Source organism: Stegostoma tigrinum, chromosome 23 (genome assembly GCF_030684315.1).
Source record: "Stegostoma tigrinum isolate sSteTig4 chromosome 23, sSteTig4.hap1, whole genome shotgun sequence".
NCBI lineage: Eukaryota > Metazoa > Chordata > Chondrichthyes > Orectolobiformes > Stegostomatidae > Stegostoma > Stegostoma tigrinum.
In genome coordinates, this window is record NC_081376.1 from 12,177,904 (window position 1) to 12,200,437 (window position 22,534).

Sequence of the window (22,534 nt, forward strand, 5' to 3'; positions counted from 1 at the left end):
CATGAGCCCATGCTGGGTGTTCCCAATAGGAGAATTTATATCCAGATGTCTTGCTATTTCTTCCTTACTGATGGATTCAAGCATTTTCCCCATTACCGAAGTTAGGCTAACTGGCCTAACCTGCGCTTTGTCTACTTCCTTTTCAAAACAGTCACGTTGGCTCTTTTCCAATCTGCGGGAACCACCCTAGAGTCCAGTGAATTTTGGTACATAATTACTAGTGCATTTGCTATTTTCCCCCATCACCTCTTTTAGTACCCTGGGATGCATTTCATCAGGGCCAGGAGACTTGTCTACCTTTAGCCCATTAGCTTACCCAGCGCTGCCTCCTTAGTAATAATAGTTTCTATGTCTTCACCTGCTATAACCTTCTTGCCATCTGTTTTTGGCATGTTATTTCTGTCTTCCACTGTGAAGACCGGCACAAAATAACTGTTTAATACCTTGGCTGTTTGCTCATTCCCATTATTAAATTGGCCTTTTCATCCTCTAAAGGAAGAATGTTTACCTTTGCCACTCTTTTACGATTTACTTATTTATAGAAACGTCTGCTGCCTGTTTTTATATATTGAGCTAGTTGGCTCTCATAATCTATCTTACTTTTCTTTATAACTTTTTTTGTGGAATTCTGTTGGCCTTTAAAGATTTCCCAATCTGCTAGTTTCCCACTAATCTTTGTATTTATTTTTTTTAAATCTGATACTTTCCTTTATTTCCTTAGACATCCATGGTTGACTTTTTCTTTCCTACAGTTCTTCCTTATCACTGGAATATACTTCTGCTGAGCACTGTGAAAAATCTTTTTGAAAATCCTCTGCTGTTCCTCAATTGACCCACCGTAAAGTTTTTGCTCCCATTTTACCTTACGTGACTCCTCCCTCATCCGATCATAGTCTCCTTTGTTTAAGCACAGGACATTGGTACTGGGTTTAACCTTCTCACGCTCCAACTGTATTTTAAATTCAACCATACTGTGATGGCTCCTTCCGAGAGGATCCTTAACTGTGAGATCATTAATTATTCCTGTCTCATTACACAGAACTAGATCTAGAATAGCTTGTTCCCTCTTAGATTCCTTTATATATTGTTCAAGGAAATTATCACAGATGCATTCTATGAACCCCTCCTCAAGACTGCCATGACCGACCTGGTTTGACCAATCGATATGTAGAATAAAGTCCCCCATGATAATTGCTGTACCATTTTTACATGTATAAGCCACTTCTATGTTTATTGCCCACCCCACCACAATGTCATTGTTTGGCCTGTAGACCATACATCAGATATATCTTCTCCCTGCTATTTCTAATTTCCACCCAATATCATAAGATATTTTATCATAGAAAAACCCACAGGTGACGGTGTTCACATGCGTCTACTGCCTTTCACCTTTTAAGCGTTAGAGGCCATAGATATGGACGGCGCTATAAAATTGTGGCCAGTTGCTGCAGTGCACCTTGTAGATGATACATACTACTGCCACTGTGTATCATTAATGAAGGGAATGAAAGTTGAAAGTGTTAATTGGCATACTAATCAAGCAGGGTGTGCTGTGTCCTGGATGATATTGAGCTTCTTGAGTGTTGAAGTACATGCTATGAGGCAAGCAGAGAGGATGTAATGACTTGTGCCTTGTAGATAGTGGACAAGCTTTGAGGAATCGGCAAGTGAGTTTTTTGTACTTGGTGATCTAGCGCAAAAAATGACTAAACTTATGAAACTTGGGGTCTGGTTCTATTATGTATGCCTATAAATTGACTTGAATAAATGTTGCCATCATGGAAACTTTCTATCATTATATCTGATTAAGTAGCAAGGGCTAGATTATTTGTAATTTAAGTGCTGAAGGACTGAATTGTCTTGTTTTTGACCAGGTGCTTTTTGACAATGTTTTCTTGGACATTTGAAGTTAAACAAATTTAGCAGCATGAATAAGATTTACTGTCTGTGGTATGTTTAGATTCTAGGATTCCTAATCCTTTTTTAACATGAGTTCATCGCTATACTTTCTGTACAGGCATTGACTGGGCTCCCCAGAGTGATCGCATTGTAACCTGTGGTGCTGACCGTAATGCTTATGTATGGAGTCAGAAAGACGGCGTGTGGAAGCCTACGTTGGTCATTCTAAGAATTAACCGTGCTGCAACATTTGTGAAGTGGTCGCCTCAGGAAAATAAGTTTGCTGTAGGTAGTGGTGCTCGGCTGATCTCCGTGTGCTACTTTGAAGGAGAAAATGATTGGTAAGTGCTTGTTTGATCAAACAAGACTGCTTCAAAAAACAGTTGTTTCTTGAGTTTTGCATTGTTTCACTAAACATCCTGGCATGGCAATAATTTTTGACAGATGCTAAAATCTTTTTTCTCCTGTAGTCAGCTGTGTAATAGCCAAGAGAGAACTCAAAAGGCGCTCCATTCTGAAGAAATTTCTCCGTCTCAATCTTAATTGGCCAGAACCTTTATTTGGACATTATCATCCCTGAATGTAGAATCTTAACTGGGAAAGACACTCTTCAGCAGCTGCCTTTTAAACCCTCTCAGTATTTAAAGTTTTGATGAGATCACCTCTTAATCTTCAAAATCATGAGAGAATTGTAGCTCTCCCAATAGACACAACTTTTGGATATCAGTTGATTGAGCCATTGTTGCATTTAAATTTGGGCTGATCTATCCTCTTTAGATTTGGGGACCAGAACTGTACATATGTCGAGTGTGATCTTAACAAAGGCCTATACAATTGCAACAAAACTTTTCACCTTGAATTTTAAGCCCCTTGCAATAAGGTCAACATATACTTTACTTTGCTAATTGTTTGCAAAATCTATGTGCTTGTGAATTTTGACTCTTATACCAAACACCAAATTCCTCTGAAAACTAAGATGGAGTAGTTTCTCATCATTTTAAACAAAATGTCAATTTTTCTTAACTTGGACCTGTCTGCATCGTTCTTCTTCTGCCACCTTTTCCATTCGTTTCGTCTGTCTCTAGATCCTCCTAATAGTTTACGTTCCCACGTAGCTTTGTAATCAGCAGTGTTGCACTCAGTCTCTTCATCCAGGCCATTAAAAAATGTAAATAGCATTTATTGGAACCAATGCTGGATATTTGATGTTTTGTTGATTCTGATCGAATCTGTGTTAAGTATTTACTCATTCATATTATTTGCATGTGCTGGCACTTTTATTGAAATTTGTTCTGCATTCCTCAAGGGACATTGTTTAGCATGTAAATGGGTAGAAGAAAATTGGACCCTTTTTCTGTTAGCAGTTGTGGACCAGCTACAGTCTGTACTTTCAGTCATTATTCAGGTCACTTGCAGAGGATGGGTGGCATTGCTTCAATGTCAAATGTATTTTTAGCCATAGTTATTTTCATTGCTTTCTTTAATTGGGTCAGTTTAGTTTTAACCTCCCAACTAATTTAAACAATGAGTTTAAAATGCTTAAGTATGTTTCCTTATCTTTTAAAATATGCACTTTTTGTTGGGATCTGTGTTGGAATTAGACTCTGTAGAACAGAAGGATTTCTAAATAGAATACTACAAAATGCAGAGATTTGCAAAGAGAACAGTATTCAAATATTCTTGTTAAAACAAGTTTAATATTTCTCATCATTTGTCCTGACCCCTCCAGCTCATCTCTTGAATATGCTGCCTCCTTCCTTTGTTAGTTTCATATGTACTGGGTGACCTCCATTACTATAATCTTCAATAAACTTAATGAGTTTTGGTGCGATATTTGGCCATTGTATGTGTCACATTCATTCATACGTAATGCACTTCGCAGCAGAATCTATCGCCATCTTTTGATCTTTTGTTCACCAAATCTGTGGATTGTGCAGACAGTTGATGCTCTTCTGATAGCACTGTACTAACAGGCACTGATCAAATATCAGACCTTCCTGATTTGTTTGGCTCGATGCTCACTGCCTTGACACTGCTTAGATTGCTTAAATAGTTAATCAAAATTTACTTAATTTGAATCATTCTTGGAAAGTATAGGAATGGGAAAGATGCTGTAGTCCACTTTTCTGAACCCTTTAATTGAATACTACTTGAACAAACATTCACTTTAAGTATCTGGCCAATTTCTCTTAAAAAGGTTCCACAATACCTTTCTGTCTGGGCAGTTTAGATTCTATCTCAAGTCCACATCCCAGTTGTGGAGTTTGTGGCAATCTCAAATGTAGAGTGGCAGTTTAAATTCTTTATTACCTTAAGAATGATTGATTAATATCACTGTAGAAACTTGCCTTCTGCATATAATCCCAATTTCAGTCTTCCTTCATGGATCCACTGCCTCTTTAAAAAAAATTCAATTTGGTTGCATTTTCTGTCCTGTTTGCAAATTGTGGATATTCTTGCTATGGTACAGAATCTGGAGTTGCACTGTTTTTCATGTGCAGCCATTGAAATGTCTTGTACATGTCTTTTTTTAAATCTCTTGGTTTTTACCTGAAGATTTAGTGATCTTTCATTACTGCTGGACAACACTGTACTATTGATTACAATTACGTGGCCATTAATACTTTCAAATCCTGTTTTATGTGTTGTATCTTAGCAGCGTTTAGTTTCCAGCTATTATGTTCATTTTCCACCTCTCTCACTGCCTGACTTCTGGTCATTGACCCATGTTCTATTTTTAAACAGAACCCTTTGTGTTTGCTTTACTTCTGCAATAATGCCCCATCACTGCAAATTTGACGTCTTCCCAACATGACATCCATGTTTTCCTACTGATTGTTTCATAATCAGTTTCTTTTGTGGTTGATTTACAGCATGTAAGTTTGTGCTGCTGCACAGCATCATGAGGGGATATAGATTTATGTCTGCAGTTATTCAGAGTTTTTTCACCTGCACCTTCCAAGGAATTTGCTGAGCTCATGCATGCTTTACTAAAGGACAGGATAGAAATTTAATCTGAGGCTGTTGTGTATCAAGTCTTCACTGCTTGCCCAACACTGGCTGAAGTCTGGGAACTGAGCCTATCTGCCCTCTTGGTCTTGGCCCTATTTTGCCCTTTTAGGCTATGCAAACCAGAAATTTGAAAGCAACAGAGTACTGACCACAGAGGGATTTTTAGACCCATAGGTTGAAATTTCAAGGTCCTAAATTTCATTTTTTGGTAAAATTTATGCTGTATTTAAGCAAGAATGCATCTGCTAAGCGTTAACAAAATTAGCTGTGGTTCTCTGTTTTAGGTGGGTGAGTAAACACATCAAGAAGCCAATTCGTTCTACTATCCTTAGCCTTGACTGGCATCCCAATAATGTCTTACTGGCAGCAGGCTCGTGTGACTTCAAATGCAGGTGAGAGATGCTGCAGCTTCTGTTTAAGGTTTTTATATACCTTAGAAATGCTAAAGTTTGGCCAGATATTAAAATCGTGTACTGCCTCTAAATTCATTTCTGACATCTTCTTGCCTATTTTGAAGAAACATAACACTTATATTGTTTGAAAAGCTTTAAATGAAGACAACAATGCAATTTAAGGATCACGATTAGGTCCCAAATTCCTAGAGTCAAGCTCTGATTGTTATAGTCACTAACATTTTCCTTTGGGAGAACAGATCATTCAGATGCTGGAAACCTAAACAGTTTTGCCCTTGATATCCATAGCCATTATGCAAGATTGAAATAATTCTACCATCATTGTGAGATAGTAAGGACTGCTGATGCTGGAGTCAGGGATGACAAAGCATGGAGCTGGAGGAACACAGCAGGCCAGGCAGCAGCAGAGGAGCAGGAAAGTTGACACTTCCGGTCGGGTTCGATCTTTAGAAATGTAGCCACTGCCTGTGGTACAGGTTTTCCTTCAGCAGTTATTAACTGTCATCCCATTTCAGTTTTCCTTTCCTGTGCGATTTCTCATTCTTTCTGTTCTTTATCAAATTCTCTCTTTAACATCATTGCCTATTTCAGTAATCACTTCTCTTACAATTATTTTTCTGGTCTCCCTAACTTTTTCTCGTACAGTTTCTGTTATTTTCCTGGTATAAACTAATCAGAGAGGAAATAAGTCTTCCCACTCACGCTTTAAACCCTTTCAAAACTTGAAGTGGTTCTCTTAAATCCCTTTAAATGTCTCTGCTGTAGTAAATACGCCGTAGGTATCAAACTAAATCATCTCTTCTGTTACAGCTTGTGAGCATATAATGCACCATCTTATGGCCTGTTGTCATTTCCCCAACAGTGTGATTAATTGGCATAAATAATAGTTTCTACCACTTCGCCAACGCCTAACTGTTAGCATTCCATACTGCAATTTGTAAAGCCGAAACATTAATTTGGTTTCTTTTGGCCCATTATCCAATATCCATAAATCTCTTGCTTCCTGCAGTCTACTGAGAATCTTAGTTGTAATCTGAGGTTTTAGCAATATATGCATCTCATAATTTTCCACCTAATTGCTTAAGACTTCATAGAATTTCCTGCGTTATGCTTCAAAGAATAATGTGAACACCGAAGGTGAATTGCTAATTTAAGCCCTTAATTTTCCTTTTTTTCTTGCTGAAATGTATATTGCTGTGGAAGCATTACAGCGTTAGAGGAATAAGTCGGTCACAAAGAACAAATAGATGCAGAAGAATTTTAAAAACAAAATCTAATGTTATGCATCACTTGATAATCCAGTATTATATTTTATTTGCAAGTACAGTATTGGAAAAGTGATATGAAAGTTAATAACTGAATAAATATTGCAGTCTCTTGAAATCTGAAATGGGACCAGAAAATGCAATGAACACAAAACACGTCATGCAGCGTCTGTGGAAACTGAAAGAAACAGAATGAGCATTTCGTGTCTAGTTACCTTCTTCCACAGTTAGAAGTTGTTAAACCTACAACTGATTCTAAACAAGTGCAAAGACGGGAGGAAGGAACAAGAGAGAGGGAGGGTGAGGCATGACTGATTTAAATGTCAAAAGGAGATAGTAATGATACTCCTTAAGAAACAAGATAATTCTGGAGGTGTAAATAGAGGAAGTGGAATTATTACCAACAGTTGCTGTCCAAATTGAACATGGTGTTGGTATTATTTCCTGTTCTTCTCTTCAATTGAAAAACTCATCAATTTTGCTTCCAATTTTCACTCTTCCTCACATTCACAAGATTCATCTGACATTTTCCTTCCTCAATGCCTGTGTTCCTAAAAGCAGACAGTCGATCAACTGATCAAGGTGATGCCGTCAGAACAGACATACAGGACTTTGAGACTGAAAGAATGGCATAAAAGCTGAGTGGGTGGAAGTATAGTGTAGGCAAAAGTTATTCAGGCCACCATGAATGTTAGTCGATGTTAGTTAGAAGAGATGTGCTGCCCTTGGAAGGGATCCAGAGGAGGTATGTAAAGATAATTCCAGGAATGAAGGGCTTGTCGTATGAGCAGTGGTTAAAGATTCTTGATCTGAACTTTGAGTCATAAGGATGAGCGGGGGATCTCATTTGAAGCTTGAAGTATTGATAAGCCTGGATAGAGTGAATGTGGAGATGTTTTCACTAGTACGAAAGACTGGGACTTGAGAGAACAGCTTCAACTGATTACAACTGAAACAAAAGTAATTTCTTCAGTCAAAGTGAAGTGAATCTGTGAAGCTCATTACCACAGGAGGTTGTGCAGGCCAAGTCATTGTGTCTTTAAGACAGAGAGGTTCTTGTTTAGTAAGGGGATCAAGGTTTACGGGTAGAAGGTGGGGGAACCAGGTTGGGAAATAAATCAGCCACGATCACATAAGAAAACACAATGGGCCAAATGGCCTAATTCTACTCTTATATCTTATGTTATGTTTTAAATTCCACACAAGCCTCCTCTTATTCCATTTATTTCACCCCGCCCCCTTAACTCTTTATTTTCTTCTCCCTCATGAATGCATGAAGCTTCATCCTAATGATCAAAGCTGCCTACTACAATCAGTACCCGTGCCTACTAAACACCTTGTACGTTGATGCATTAAAAGAAATTCCTTCTAAATTTGTCTTTTTTTGATCACCTTGAGGCTATTTTCAATTTATGCCCCCTTCTTTGTCCTCGAATTCCATCTTTCTCAAAACTTCACATTCGACGTATCCTGCTGTGTCATTTTTGCCACCTGCAAACATGTCTCCAAAACCAAGACAGCCTAGAAAGCTGCAGTTGAGGCACCCCATGATGGTGTGAGAAATAGAAAATGATTTTTTTAAACAAGTTTTCCAATTTAAATGTTGATATTGAAAAAGTTTGTAAGCTATTAATAAAATTAGTGCTGTGAGTTATCAAATGAGCAAATGACACTTCCATAAATATTAAAATGTTTTTAAGTTTTTATTTTAAAAATTTTCATGAAGTTTAGAATTGGAAAAGTTTTTAAATTTTTCCAGTGGAAAGGATGCTTAAAACTTCGATCCTTTCTTATCAGTTTTTCACGGTGTTGATCTGAGTCAAGGCAACGCAAGTTTCCTACGCTGTATTAGTGATGCTGTTGTTACGGACATCTGGAGGTGGAACTGTACAGCAATTGTGAATGTGTTGCAGTTCAAAAACTGGGAAATTCCTGCTGAGAAACCTATATGGATGAATGATTAAATGCTGATGTGCACAACAAACTTAATATGTTGATAAAATGTGAGGCTGGATGAACACAGCAGGCCAAGCAGCATCTCAGGAGCACAAAAGCTGACGTTTCGGGCCTAGACCCTTCAGAGAGGGGGATGGGGGGAGGGAACTGGAATAAATAGGGAGAGAGGGGGAGGCGGACCGAAGATGGAGAGCAAAGAAGATAGGTGGAGAGGGTGTAGGTGGGGAGGTAGGGAGGGGATAGGTCAGTCCAGGGAAGACGGACAGGTCAAGGAGGTGGGATGAGGTTAGTAGGTAGCTGGGGGTGCGGCTGGGGGTGGGAGGAAGGGATGGGTGAGAGGAAGAACCGGTTAGGGAGGCAGAAACAGGTTGGACTGGTTTTGGGATGCAGTGGGTGGGGGGGAAGAGCTGGGCTGGTTGTGTGGTGCAGTGGGGGGAGGGGATGAACTGGGCTGGTTTAGGGATGCAGTGGGGGAAGGGGAGATTTTGAAACTGGTGAAGTCCACATTGATACCATATGGCTGCAGGGTTCCCAGGCGGAATATGAGTTGCTGTTCCTGCAACCTTCGGGTGGCATCATTGTGGCAGTGCAGGAGGCCCATGATGGACATGTCATCAAGAGAATGGGAGGGGGAGTGGAAATGGTTTGCGACTGGGAGGTGCTTGTAAACATTGTACTCTCGATGCTTCATCCTTTTCAGCTGTAAGAGGAGTGTTGCCTGGAAAGGATTAAATAGTAGCAGCTAAACATTTTAACAAAAGTGACTGAAATTAAATTTGCAGGTTTTTCATACAAGTGTTGCTTTAATTTGACCTTTATGGGTTCTGAGACATTTAATCAGTGAAATAGAGTTTAACAGGTAACGTTAGCTGAAAATTTCTAAAACCTCTTACAGAAGCGCAAGTGAAGTGATCTCATATATTTTATGTCAGTCCCAATCTGGCCTACTGTCTTAAAGCAGAAATTAATAACTTGTATTTATGTAACCCCTTTTAAAGTAGTTATGTCTCAGCGTGCTTCGCAGGCATTACAAGACAAAACTGAAACAGTGATGGAGTTTACAGAGGTGGTAGTCCAAGAAGTGTTGGGGCTGTCACTGTACATATGGAAACTGACCTTGTAGTAATGGTTGATATTGAAAGGCTAGATGAGAAATAGGGCTTATGAGGATAGGTCCTTGGCACACGCCAGTAGTAACAGTGCTGAAATGAGAAAAGAAACTAGCGATGATTGGTTGTGGTGAGATGGGTGAGTGCAGTCTCACCCGCCCCCCACACCACCACCACCAAATGTATAAAACTGAAGAGAAATTGGATGACAATGATGTGATTAACTGCAGTAATGACTGTATGCAAAGTTGAGAGGATGAGGAACGTTCATTTGCCTGTCACAGTAACCAGGGTTGAAACCCATTTCTGGTACTATGGCAGGGGCATTATCCTAATTGGAAGGAATCAAACATGGAGTTCTAGGAAAGGTGAGAGATTTTAGGGGCAACAGTACTTTCAGGAGTGAGGTTGTCTTACAGTAAATGCTTGCATTTTATGAACACATTATTTTACAAGCTCTCCTGACTTGCACCAAGTACTTTGTAATGTATCAGTAACTTTTGTGATGCTATTTTATCTTTTATATGACTGTGCGGAAGGCAATTAACCCTCCTTCAGCAATCCTTCTGACAATTCTATTTCTATTTTCTTCAAGAGTTTTTTCTGCTTACATCAAAGAAGTAGACACAAAGCCTTCTGCCACACCCTGGGGTTCCAAAATGCCTTTTGGACAAATGATGGCGGAATTTGGGGGTGCCGGTAGTGGTGGTTGGGTCCACAGTGTATCTTTCTCTGCCACAGGAAATCGCTTGGCGTGGGTCAGCCACGATAGCACTGTATCTGTTGTCGATGCTGCTAAAAATTTGTCGTAAGTGCCACTGAGTCTCTTATTTTCTGGTGAAGGAAGGATCGTGCTAATCTCAAAATGTAATTTGAAAAGCATGAAAGACAAACGCAGGAAAAACAGAGTTTGAATCTAAATGTATTCATGAATCACCACTCCTTTGACTTCTATTTCAAATCTGCATAGTGATTTTGATACTTTGATGGTGTAATTGTGTCCTGTAATGTCGGCCTTTGGCATTCTTAGTGCTTCATTGCATTGATAACTTGAGGTTACTTTGCGTGTGTTGATTGCAAGATTCAAGTGTATTCAAATTTGCTGGTTTATATTTGGGATGCCATAATTCAGTTCAGCAATTATGGAAAGAAAATGTGTTTGTGCAAAGTAACCTCACATTAATTGCACCGTTCATTTTGAATACAGAGGATTATTCTTAAATAAAGTATTGCAATTGGTTTTGCATTGCATTGTTGAATTTTACAGTTTGTTCATGTGTTCTTCATGTTTACACCACATGGTGTCAGTAGGTTGCCATGTAAACTTGCACAGTCTAATAGCAAGAAAAAAAGGTAGTAGTCTGGACCAAAACAGTCCCTGTTGTTACAGAAAGGCAAGCATACTATTGCCAGATGTGAACTTGAAAAAGCAATTTTATTTTTAACCCTTTTCTTTTAACCCTTTTGAGTAGGTTTCTCGTTCTTATTTACCTGTTCCTAAGCTGTCTATTTTAAGGTGTCAACCATAAATCTAAGCCTTGCTACATTCCAAGCAGCTGGTGCAACTTCAGGACAGAATGAGGGATGTTTAAGAAATCATGCTGTGGGCTTGAAAATTGATAATCTATCACTTAATATTGTTCCTAGGATCTGTAATGCTGCTGTAAAATCTCATGTTCTATCATCTTTGTAATGATGTGGTTTTTTTGTAATTGACATCTCTTGAGTGGTGGGCAGCGAATGAGATCCTGCTTCAAGAGTCTCCATATGGTTAAAATTAACTATTTTTAAATCAAAATATTTTGCAGGAATATGTTTGTTCAATACACGCAAGACAGCCTTTTTGTTGTCTGAATACAATCAGTGCTTATGAGCACAAAACAGAACCTTATTAACAGTCTGATAGTATGAGACTGATAGACCTGTTCAGTTCAATTCTGAAATTAAGGAAATGTCAGTTAGGTCTTTTATTCTATTTTGAAATGTAACAAAACCATTTAAACTAGAAAGTGCCTGACATGTCCTGAATTACCTAAGATTGACTGAAACGGTGGTTTAGCTGTCTACGTTTATCTTAAATTCCTCTTGGTTAGAGACAGGAGGAAAAAAAAACCAGAGCATCTGCTTCTGAATGCTCCAGTGACCTCAGTAGAAAAGTATGCGTGTGTCTATGCCTAGAAAAGAAACAGAATATTGCCCTTGTGATGCTTTCCTTAGCTGAACGATCAGCTAGTAACTTCTGTCTAGCTGCATTCTTATCAGAGGATTAGCCATGCCCTCAGATTACTATCATAATAAGGGCTTGTACCTTCAGGAGAAAAATTAGGTGAACGATTTTAACTAAAGTAGTGTTAATTCTTTCAAATGTAGAATAAAAGGGAAATAGGTGAATAAGTACTGGCTAAGGAAGCATAAAAGATAAGCAGGTAGAATTAAAGTGTAACCTTTCTTTATAGGGTTTCTCAAACGAAGACCGAATTTCTCCCCCTCTTGAGTGTGATTTTTGTCTCTGAGAATAACATAGTGGCAGCAGTGAGTACAACCTGGTTTCGTGCTAGAAATATCTGAGAATGGCTCAAGTTTTTGTATTGTATAGTCCACAGTTTTATTTAAAAGTCTTGAACATAGTATTTGCTACCATGTCTAGTTATTCATACTGGAATGTCAAAGTAAGAGTAAGGAACCTAATCTGACATGGAAAAGTCAAAGAAAAATTGTATCACTTGGGGTATATAACCCATCACCGGCACCTGGAACAGGGAGGAAGGAGGACGGGTGAGAATGGAGAGATTTAGCATGTTGTATTGCTCGCTGTTAGGAGAAATACATATCATATCACATATGGGATGCTTGGTTTGCACTCGACCAGGATGTCAGCCCTGACAAGAAGTCTGATGACTTGGTGTCAAGGCTTCCACATTACGGTTTACAACTGAATAGATGCAACCGATTGGGATCCCTTACCCCAGTAGGGGTGAAAATCTTCAGGTCTAATGTCAGAAGTCTGGGGAGGAGGAGGAATGTAAAGCACACTGAACCTACTAGCAGTATTGCTTGCCAGTGCTTTCTTTAAAGTAAGATCGTTAAACATTAATAAGGAGATCAGATTTTAAGCATGTACAAGATTGACATTGTCCATTTAGTTTCAGATTAAAAGTAGATCCACATGGTAGTATAGAGGATTTAGTTTTAGATTCTAAAATAATGCACATTTGTCCATGCTAAGCATTAAATTGGATAGCCTGTTCTACAGCTTTCCGTGTCTCTCTAGGGCCATGATTGCTGTCCGATGCTGTTCATGTATGATGATCGTGGTTCTTTGACCTACATCTCCAAGCTAGACATTCCAAAGCAGAGCATTCAGCGCAATATGTCTGCCATGCAGCGCTTCCACAATCTGGATAGAAGGGCAACCACAGAGGATCGAAATACCACGCTTGAGACTCTCCACCAGAACAGCATCACGTAAGTTTGAGCAAGTCAGATTAGTGGCTTTTCAGCCAAACTACCTTGAAGCCCCATTTGCAAGTATATTTTATTGGGCTGAGTTTTGATATTTTGTCAAAATTAATTTAATTTGTGTTTATAGGTCCTAATTAAGGCAAAGTACTTCAGATGCTGGAAACTCAACAGGTCATCTTCATATTCTGAAGAGTCATGCTGGGCTTTAGATGTTAACTCTTTCCCCGTGCTGCCTGACCCACTATCTCCGGCAATCTCTTTGAAATGTTTATAGGTGTTTTGTGGATTGGAAATATCGTCTCCAAATAGGCAGTTTGATGAATTTCTTTCCAGTTAGAACACCTCGCTTCAATTATGTTGAGTTTCATCTGTTCCCATTATCACTCCAACTCATCGGAGTCATTGAGATGGCAGCAAGCAAAATACAACATTGTTCTCATTCATCTGGTACCTGGCAGTCTTGAGCATCATTGGCAGTACTATATTGAAATGATGTTATTTTATGGAGCAAATGGTGTTACCCCTCTTTTATCTGGTAGTTTGAAGTGAATTGAGATGAGAAGACGGATGGGAGAAATGACAGAAATTTGAATGGACAGCTGAGATTACCAAAAAGAGTTCGCTACCTTGAATTCCAAACCCCTTAAACAGAATTATGATTATTTCATACTTAAATTTTTGAGTTGTGGGTTTACCCAAACTATCATTGTCCTTTATTGTAATTGTCAGTTCTCTGCTCAAAGGCACCTGAAGTTTGATAACTTCCAATACAAGTAGTGTAAGGAGATGAGTCCTGAATCCAACTGAACTGGATCAGGAACAAAAACAGAAATCGCTGGAAAAGCTCAGCAGGTCTGGCAGCATCTATTGACAGAAATCGGAGTTAACATTTTGCGTCGAGTGATGCTTCCTCAAAGCCTGGGCTCTGAGGAAGGGTCACAGATGCTGCCAGACCTGCTGAGCTTTTCCAGCGATTTCTGTTTTTATATTTGATTCACAGCATCGACAGCTTGTTTTCTCAGTTGAACCGGAATAGGGATCAATTGGCACCAACCTGGTCCACACTGGTCACCCAGCAAACTCAATAAACCAATTCCCAAGAAGTCTGAGCTATTATGGCAGTATTGATTTTTACATGCATGTTATCACCCCCAAGCTATGCTTGGTAATGATAGTGGTGTCAATTTTCTTTCCATCGCATTACTGATCAGGAGTCTGTCCTATTCTTACTGCTTGCTGTTGGTGTATGTGAGAAGGGTTTGAAAGTTGATACTCAACCAGTTTAGGCATGTTACAAACACACTTTCCTTAGCCTTTAAATCCTGGAGTGGCCCTTGAATCAAAGCCTTTAGCCCATACATGGAAATGTTACCCACTACGCCAATAAACCTTAACTAAGTTCTGTAAAAATTTGAAGACTGAAACCTTTGAAATTTATATGGTTAATGTTTTTGATGAGCAAACAACCAGGGTTGAAACATAACAAGATTGAGCACTCAACCATTGTGATTTTCATTTCTATTCCAAGATATGCTTATATTATCAATACTCGGGTACCCAATATCATAAATGGTATGGATTTCAAATGTCAGGCAACAAAGCAAACAATTTTATTAAAAGCCGTTCAGTGATAACATTTTAAGTCCAAACTTAATATTTGGAATTGGCTAAACACTTCAGAGGTTCAGTAACCAAACCATTTTTCCATGAGGAGCTGGGTATGATTGGATCCATAGAGAGTGAACTGGAATGTATTAGATGACACTACAGTTCTTTCCTATTCCATTTTCTAACTGAAATACTGGAGACATTTAGAAAAGCAACATGAATCCAGTTTAGTCACTGGATTTACCTGTTATCGTGTGTGTGAAGAAATGAGTTGGAAGTTTCGAACTCTTAAAGCTGACACACTGTGTAGCTAGCTTAAATTAGGCCTAATATTATACAGCACTATTTTGAGTTTGGACTTTGTCTTGAAAAGAGTTTTAGGGGAATGAATTAACTTTTTCTGATGCTCAACATACTGGTCCAAGACTCTGATGATTGAATTCAAAGTGGCATTAACAATGGTAGCTATTGCCTACTATTATAAAAGTAAAAAAAGTGTGCAGTACAAAAGGAAGATGAAAAATGCATTGTTTAAAGAGCAGGATTTAAAATGAAACCACTTTTTTTTATTAGTACCTTGTCTTGAATCTTCAGCTTAGCAAATATTGTAGTTTTCAAAGTTTTCGGTGGCCAGACATTTGCCTGTGTTTTGCCATAGCGTACTTTGTCTTTAGTGAGAGACCTCTTCAGTCTCATACCTATTTCCAATCCTCCGTCAAAAGCTGGTCCTTGAAATGCAGGTTTGTTTGTGCATTTTTATAATTAAGTTCATTCTAAGCTTGATTAATGCAAGTAATATCATTTATCTCCAATATATGAAACTTATCAGAGAGAGGAGAGTTTCTTAAGACAGACTGACGAGGTAGAATAGTTTGTGTCTTAATAAAATTGTTTGGTTTTTTTTGTTCCATGATGATTTTATGAAGCTTTGTTAATGTGTGATCACCTAATTGTTGTAACATTTTAAGTCTGTTTTTCTTCTTTAAAACCATTTTCATTCATTTGAAGTCCCAGGGATTAAAATCAGATGATGGAATCCAAAAAGCAGTAGTCCCATGTTTTCTCACTAGTGTAAAGCTGTGTTTTATTCCTGCTACATCTTATAGCCTAGTGTTGATCTTTGCAGCGTTATATGATTTTTCTTTCCATTTTATAACCATCTTTAAGACCCTTTGTTAGCCATGGATTGTCTGTCCATCTCAGACCCTCTTTCAATGAGATCATGCTGATATCTGTGGCCTCACTCCATATACCTTCCTTTTGCCTATATCCTTTAAATTTTTGTTAAGCAAAGGTATTATCTGTTTCACATTTAAAGTTGACAACTGTCCAAGCATCAACTGCCATTTGTGGCAGAGTTCTTGCACCCTTTGCATGTAGAATGGCTTACTAACATCTCTCCTGAATGGTCTGGCTCTAATTCACAGACGATGCTTTCTAGTTCCAGAATCCCCAACCAATGGAAACAGTTTACTTCTATCCACCATGACTTTTCCTGTTCATATCTTGAAGATTTCAATCAGATCACCCCTTAACCTTCTAAATTCCAAAGAAAACAGGTCTGAGTTGTTTAATCTCCTCATAGCTTAACTCCTGATGTCTAGATATCATTCTTATAAACTTATACTGTACTCCCTCCAAAGCCAATGTATCCTTCCTAAGATGTGGTACCCAGATCTGCTCTTAGTACTCCAAGTGGCTTCTAACCCGCGTTGTATATAACTGCAGCATAACTTCAGTATCCTTATGCTCCAGCCCTTTAGATATAAAGGCCAGTATTCCATTCACTTTCTTGATTATATTTTGTACTTGTTTGTGACATTTTCGAGATCTGTGCACCTGAACCTATCTTTTAGTCTAAAACGGATAACCTCACAATTAGATTGAACTTTATCTGTCACAATTTTACCCATTTACATAGTCTGTCAGTATCGCTTTGGAATCTTATGCTCTCGTCTACATTGTCACTAATTTTGTGTTATCAGCAAATTTGGATACATGACTTTTTCTATGCCATTATCCAAGTTGTTAATAAAGCATGTGAATAATTAAGACCCTAGTACAGATCATTGTAGGACATCACTTGTCACAGCCTGCTAATTTTAGCACTCATTATCCCAGTTTCTGCTGCCTCCCACTCAAACAAATTCCCAGACATGTCTGTAATTTGCCCTCAATTCTGAGAGTTTCTGTCAGACTTTTATGTCAGACTTTTTCAAATGCCTTCTGCAAGTCCGTTCAAACAATGTTCATAGACATTCCCGTGACCACTACCTCTTGAGAAAAATGGAATTGTCAGACATCACCTACCATCATGAATCCATGCTGGCTGTGTCCAATTAATTGAAAGTTTCCTGTGTGTTTCGGTTACCCCATACCCTTTGAATGTCATGAAATGTCTTTTAAGATGTCTGCCACCGCTTATACATTTTTAATCTATTTCCCAGTCCACATTAATCAACTGTGCCCTCATATTCTTGCAGTTGTCTTTATTTAAAGGTTACAGCACTAATTTAAGTTTTGCCCTTAAATAAGCGTAAATTTATTTGTTTTACTCTTCCCAGATGATAATTTACTCTGAGATTATTAATTAATCCTATCTCATTAGGTGCTTTAAGGTCTAAAATACTCTGCCTGGTTAGTTTCATGCTGTATAATTCACTGTAACTTATTCTGGGTTAGCGAAGGTAAAATGAGACAAGACATTACTTTGGAGCATAACTGCTATTACGGATTTGGCAAGCTGAATGGCTGGGAGCTTGTACTGTGCGTCCAAATGTGATATCAAACCCGTTATAGCTGAAGTTAAAAAAAAACCTATTTCTAGATTCCTGATATTTAACTGGACTGAAAAGTGTGTATGTATTTCTTTTGAATTCCGTTATTCTCTCCCCAGCCAAGTCTCAGTATATGAAGGTGATAAGCGAGATTGTCGGAAGTTTTGCACTACTGGTATCGATGGCGCGATGACAATTTGGGATTTGAAGGTGAAGTTCTGTTCATTTCAAGTGGGTTTCAGTAGATTTCAACCACAAGGAATGTTCCTAAGCACTTTACAATGTGTGCATTGTTTAGAAACTCACGTGGTTGGAGTTGATGCGAAAAACATTTTAAATGCTCTGTTAGCAGTTTACTCAGAGTTAAAATAAACTTTAAGGATTTGGATGATTTAAGAAATATCGGTATTAACCATAAAATTGTGTTCGCATCCTTGACCCACTAAGCACCCAGTTGTTGTGTAGAGTTCTTTTTTACTTTAAGATTGTCTTCTGCCCAAAATCTTAAACAGACAAAACTGAAAATGTAAGTTATGGATGCTAAAGAATAGAATTCTGATAAATATATTTTGGAGGATAGAGTCAATACAGTGTGGAGCTGGAGGAACACAGCAGGTCAGGCAGCATCAGAGAAGGAGGAAAGTTGACGTTCCGACGAAAATGTCAACTTTCCTGCTCTTCTGATGCTGCCTGACCTGCTGCGTTCCTCCAGCGCTACACTGTATTGACTCTGACTCCGGCATCTGCAGCTCTTGCTATCTCCTATTTTGGATGAAAGCTGAGAGATTGAAATGTTTTGAAGAACTGCTTCTTTGAAGTAAAAACTGTGTGAAGGAAGGTGGAATTACGAGGTGTCTCTTACATCCTTAAACAGTCCTAAAACACTGGAGCAAGTTGCTTATTTTTGGGTGGTTTTAACATTGTTTTGTAGGCAAACATAGCCATCAATTTGTACAGAGTCCCACAAATAGTAATAAAATGAATGTCCAGTTAATCAGTTTGGATCACGGTTGACCAGGCAGTACACTGATTCCCAAAGGGTACTGAACTTTGCTCAGTGCTATGGAATATTTTGCGTTACTTGACAAGCAGGCATGGCCTCAGATTAGTTACAGTTGCAAGAATAACCTGGTTGCCTCTGCCACTTTAGTATCACTCACCAGCTTAAAGTATGTTCACTAGTCTTTTGTATGGGTCTTGACTTTGTAACTTGATTGGGAGTGAGATCAATAATCAAAGGTATACATTTAAAGTATCAGAAAAGGCAGGGATTGCTCAGTGTCTAAAACTGCAAGCAACTTGTGAAAAGGTGAGAATGAATGTTTTAAGCCACAAGTATGAATTTTTATGTCTCCTATGCGGATTGATTTTCTGTTTTTGGTTTGAGGTTAATAAACTCACTATGAAAGGAGGGGAACATTGTGTAAAACTTTAGGGTTCACTTTAATTGGAAGACCTAAATCATGTATAATTATAGCCAGATTTTGAAGAGCCAATCTAAAATTTACTAATTCTGAAAAGTTAAAGACTCATTCCTGGTGCAGATATGCTTTCACAAGTTTTCAGAATTTATTATATATGATAGTAAAAATGGAAAAAAAAATTCAGCCTATCCCCATTAGCACACTAACTTGCAACACTGGTTTAGCTGGAGACAGGTCTCCTGTTCTTTTGACTGAATTTCTTCTACCTTAGATCTTCCTTATTGTGCACTGAACCATAAAAACCCAGACCTTATTAACACTCAGTAACCAGTACACTCTGTGCACAATCAAAGACATCATGAACCCCAATTGAGCAGTTCATGCAGGAATAAGCCATAGTGATTCTTGAATTGGTGAGCTAGACTATGCATAATTTCTGATTTGGTTTCTTTAACAGTACCGATCATCTTAATACCACTTTCTACTGTTTACTTGTTCATTTTCTAAAATGCCAACGTGTTTTTTGTAAGATCATCACTTTAGCAACAGCTTGTCCCTTTTTACCTCACCAATTCTATATTTATTTACCAAGACAATATGTCTCCAATGAACAATTGATTCATCCACTTAGACTATATTGTGTCATTTCTGACTGATTTAACTATCATTCCAAATGCATCTAAATTTTCTCAAAAATGTATTAATTCCCTTACCTGCAAGAACCATGTGACTCAACAATAACTGTTGGTACCTAAAGCAAATTAAAGCTGAAACTTACAAGGCAAACTAATACATGTAGCCTATTACACATGTTACCTTTCTAAAACACAGCTGTTTCTTTTATTTTAGCTTGAGCCATAAAACAGCATCCATTAAAGCAAAGCCCTTAGTAATGATCTGAGCCAAATAGTTTTCTTTCCTACAGAAAGTCTATAACATATAACCACAATTCCGCAAAACATAGGTAATTCTTTGTTTGCTTAAATTTTTTTATTCATTCACTAGCAAGGCCCAGAGGGCAGTTATGAGTCTACCACATTGCTGTGGGTCTGGAGTCACATGTAGGCCAGACCAGGTAAGGATGGCAGTTTCCTTCCCTAAAGGACATTTAGTGAACCAGATGAGTTTTTCCAACAAACAGCAATGGATTCACTGTGGTCATTAAACTCTTCTTTCCAGATATTTATAGAATTCACATTTCACCATCTGCCATGGCAGAATTCAAACCCAGGACCCCAAAATGTTACTTGGGTCTCTGGATTAACAAATCCATCAGTTGGAGCAAGTCCAAATGGATTTGGTGGAGGGCAGAAAACAAATATGATCTTATGGGCAGCTGTTTCTAGTGTCACTGGGAAGCTGAAATATGCTTGAGAGGCTGCAAATGGGCTAAATAAAATGTAATTTATAGAAGATTATATTGGAGAGGGATTCATTTAGGTTTCAGTAATTCAGAAATGAAGTAATTGTTTTTTTTGATTAACTATGGTCCATCACACTGCAAATGTAATCATTAAACTTCATTCTTTGAGATGTTACATCTTTAATTTGTGTGGTATACTGCTGATATATCACCTTTCCCTTCAAATTACGATTCCGTCACCACAGGCAAACTTTATAGTCTGCAAATGTCCTGCTCCCTCCTTTCCTTCCGAGTTTTTATCTGGCTGTTCTTGTCTGCTGTAACCTTGCACTCACTTTGAACTCTCTTTGCTTTCAGTCTCTGGAATCCTCAATCCAAGGTGTGCGAATCATGTGAACAGAAGTCCTTGTGATCTAGCAAGACAAAACACCATGAGAAAAGAAGAGCTCCCCCCCCACACCCCCGCCCTCCCAGCAGCAGCTGACCAGAGCTGGTGAGAAAATCCTCAAAAGGAAAATCAGGAAAGGCACTGAAAAATAATGAAATCAATGCTCCACCGCTTTATCATTCTGGGAATTGTTTCTTTTTGTTTTTTTTAAAGGAATTGGTTTGAAGTGGGTTCTTTCTTTTTCTTTTCTTCTTAGCTAAAGCTGCCTTCAAAGCAGTTTCTACGGCATTCTGAGGGACATGCCCTATAAAGGGTGATTATGTACACTAATTTAAGGGGACTTTTATGTAGTGTGTCTGCTAGAAAATAAACACTACAAAACTTGGCTGTGGATGTGCCTCTTTATTTTTGTCCGTTTAAATGTTGTGAATTCAATAAGTTGCCAAAGAAGCAATTGAAGAAAATGTGCTTTTTTCTGGAGAATGATGTATATACTCATGTTAAAGGAGGTGAGTGCAGTACTTTCAGAGTACAAAGTGTAGTGTGATGTGCCTGGTGATGGATGATTCAGTATCTTGTTAATCGAATATTCAAGTTTGTAGGTCTGCAGGACTATAAGGCACAATCTGATTGTTTATTATTGGGATCCAGAGCGAAATGACCTGACATCCTTCCACTGAACTTCAGATGTCTTCACACCCATCACTACTGAGTGGCATAATACTGGCTTATAAACAAGCAGAAGCTTTCCTGGGAAAATGGCACTGATGAGAATTTTCTAGTGACTGAGTTTGGAAACTGTTGCAGCTTTTCTGATCGGTGGATTGTCTTTGGGAATTGGGTGTCAGAACCATGGAGAGGTTCTGATACAGCTGACTGTGCAAAGATTGACTGGAAAATTGGCAATTTTGTTGGGCAGTTACCCAGTATCTGCAATCTCTGAAAATGTCCCCAACTTCGGGTTAGAGTGAGACATCAGGAGATTCCATATTTTTAAGATCGTTATTTGGGACAGAAAAGGAATTATGACCTGTCTTGACTGCTGGGTGGGTATAAAACTGACCTCACCCAGCAAGACATCTCTCATACAGATGCACATTCGCACATACCGAACCAGCAGAATTCCCAGGAAACCCAGACTGCCTGGTCCTGACACTTTGTCCAAACCCAATGCCCCCACCTTCTCAAATGGGACTGGACTGCTTCCCCTTTCCCACTTAAACTGGCATGTGAACCCATCACCCACATGTAGCACCAACATTCCTCACCAATCTGCTATCCTTTCACCTTGCCTGGCAACCTACACCCTGAGAAAAGAGGCAATGGTTTCAGCGCTGTCCAATTCTGTTGTCTACAAGGGCTCCTGGATTCAATTATTCTGTTTTGGTTCAGAAAGCTTCTAGCCTGGGAGTTGAACTGAAAAACTGCAAAGGTAATTGGACAATGTTTAGCCTGATCTAGGCCAGCAACAGAGATCAGAAGACTCCGACTTTAACGTTCAAGATAGGTTGCAGTCTTATCTGAATGTGGGCTGACGAAAGCAAAAGAAAATGCACATTTGGGTAATTAACTAACAGCGGCACTTTGATATATTGCCAAAGAGATTTGGTTTTTGAATCAGGTCCAATCCGTGAGATGTACGTACTGTAATCCCATTCTCTGCTTTTCTCGCTTTTCTCACTGCTTGGAATGGTGAAGTTGTAGATCAAAATAATTTTGTTTCCATGTAATTGGAGAGAATTTATTCCCTGGTCTGTTATAAGTTTATTTTAATCTTGCACTATGGGACTCTCCTTTTAAAAGTTTGAAGCAGATTTGATGTACCTTGTTTATAATGACTAAGTACTTTTGGAGTGTC

The 22,534-nt window shown here is 38.6% G+C and overlaps 1 protein-coding gene across 1 annotated transcript in view; it reads left to right on the plus strand.

Moving 5' to 3' along the window:
- The window catches only part of LOC125462215 (actin-related protein 2/3 complex subunit 1A-B), a 42,528-nt gene extending 21,467 nt beyond the window's left edge, over nucleotides 1-21,061 (plus strand). The window contains exons 4-10 of the mRNA XM_048551968.2: nucleotides 2,018-2,240; nucleotides 5,196-5,303; nucleotides 10,250-10,462; nucleotides 12,111-12,186; nucleotides 12,926-13,119; nucleotides 17,621-17,711; nucleotides 20,646-21,061. Of these exons, the coding sequence (XP_048407925.1) occupies nucleotides 2,018-2,240; nucleotides 5,196-5,303; nucleotides 10,250-10,462; nucleotides 12,111-12,186; nucleotides 12,926-13,119; nucleotides 17,621-17,711; nucleotides 20,646-20,684 (944 nt within the window). The 3' untranslated portion in view covers nucleotides 20,685-21,061. The remainder of the gene's footprint in view (nucleotides 1-2,017; nucleotides 2,241-5,195; nucleotides 5,304-10,249; nucleotides 10,463-12,110; nucleotides 12,187-12,925; nucleotides 13,120-17,620; nucleotides 17,712-20,645) is intronic.
- Nucleotides 21,062-22,534: the final 1,473 nt, after the last annotated feature.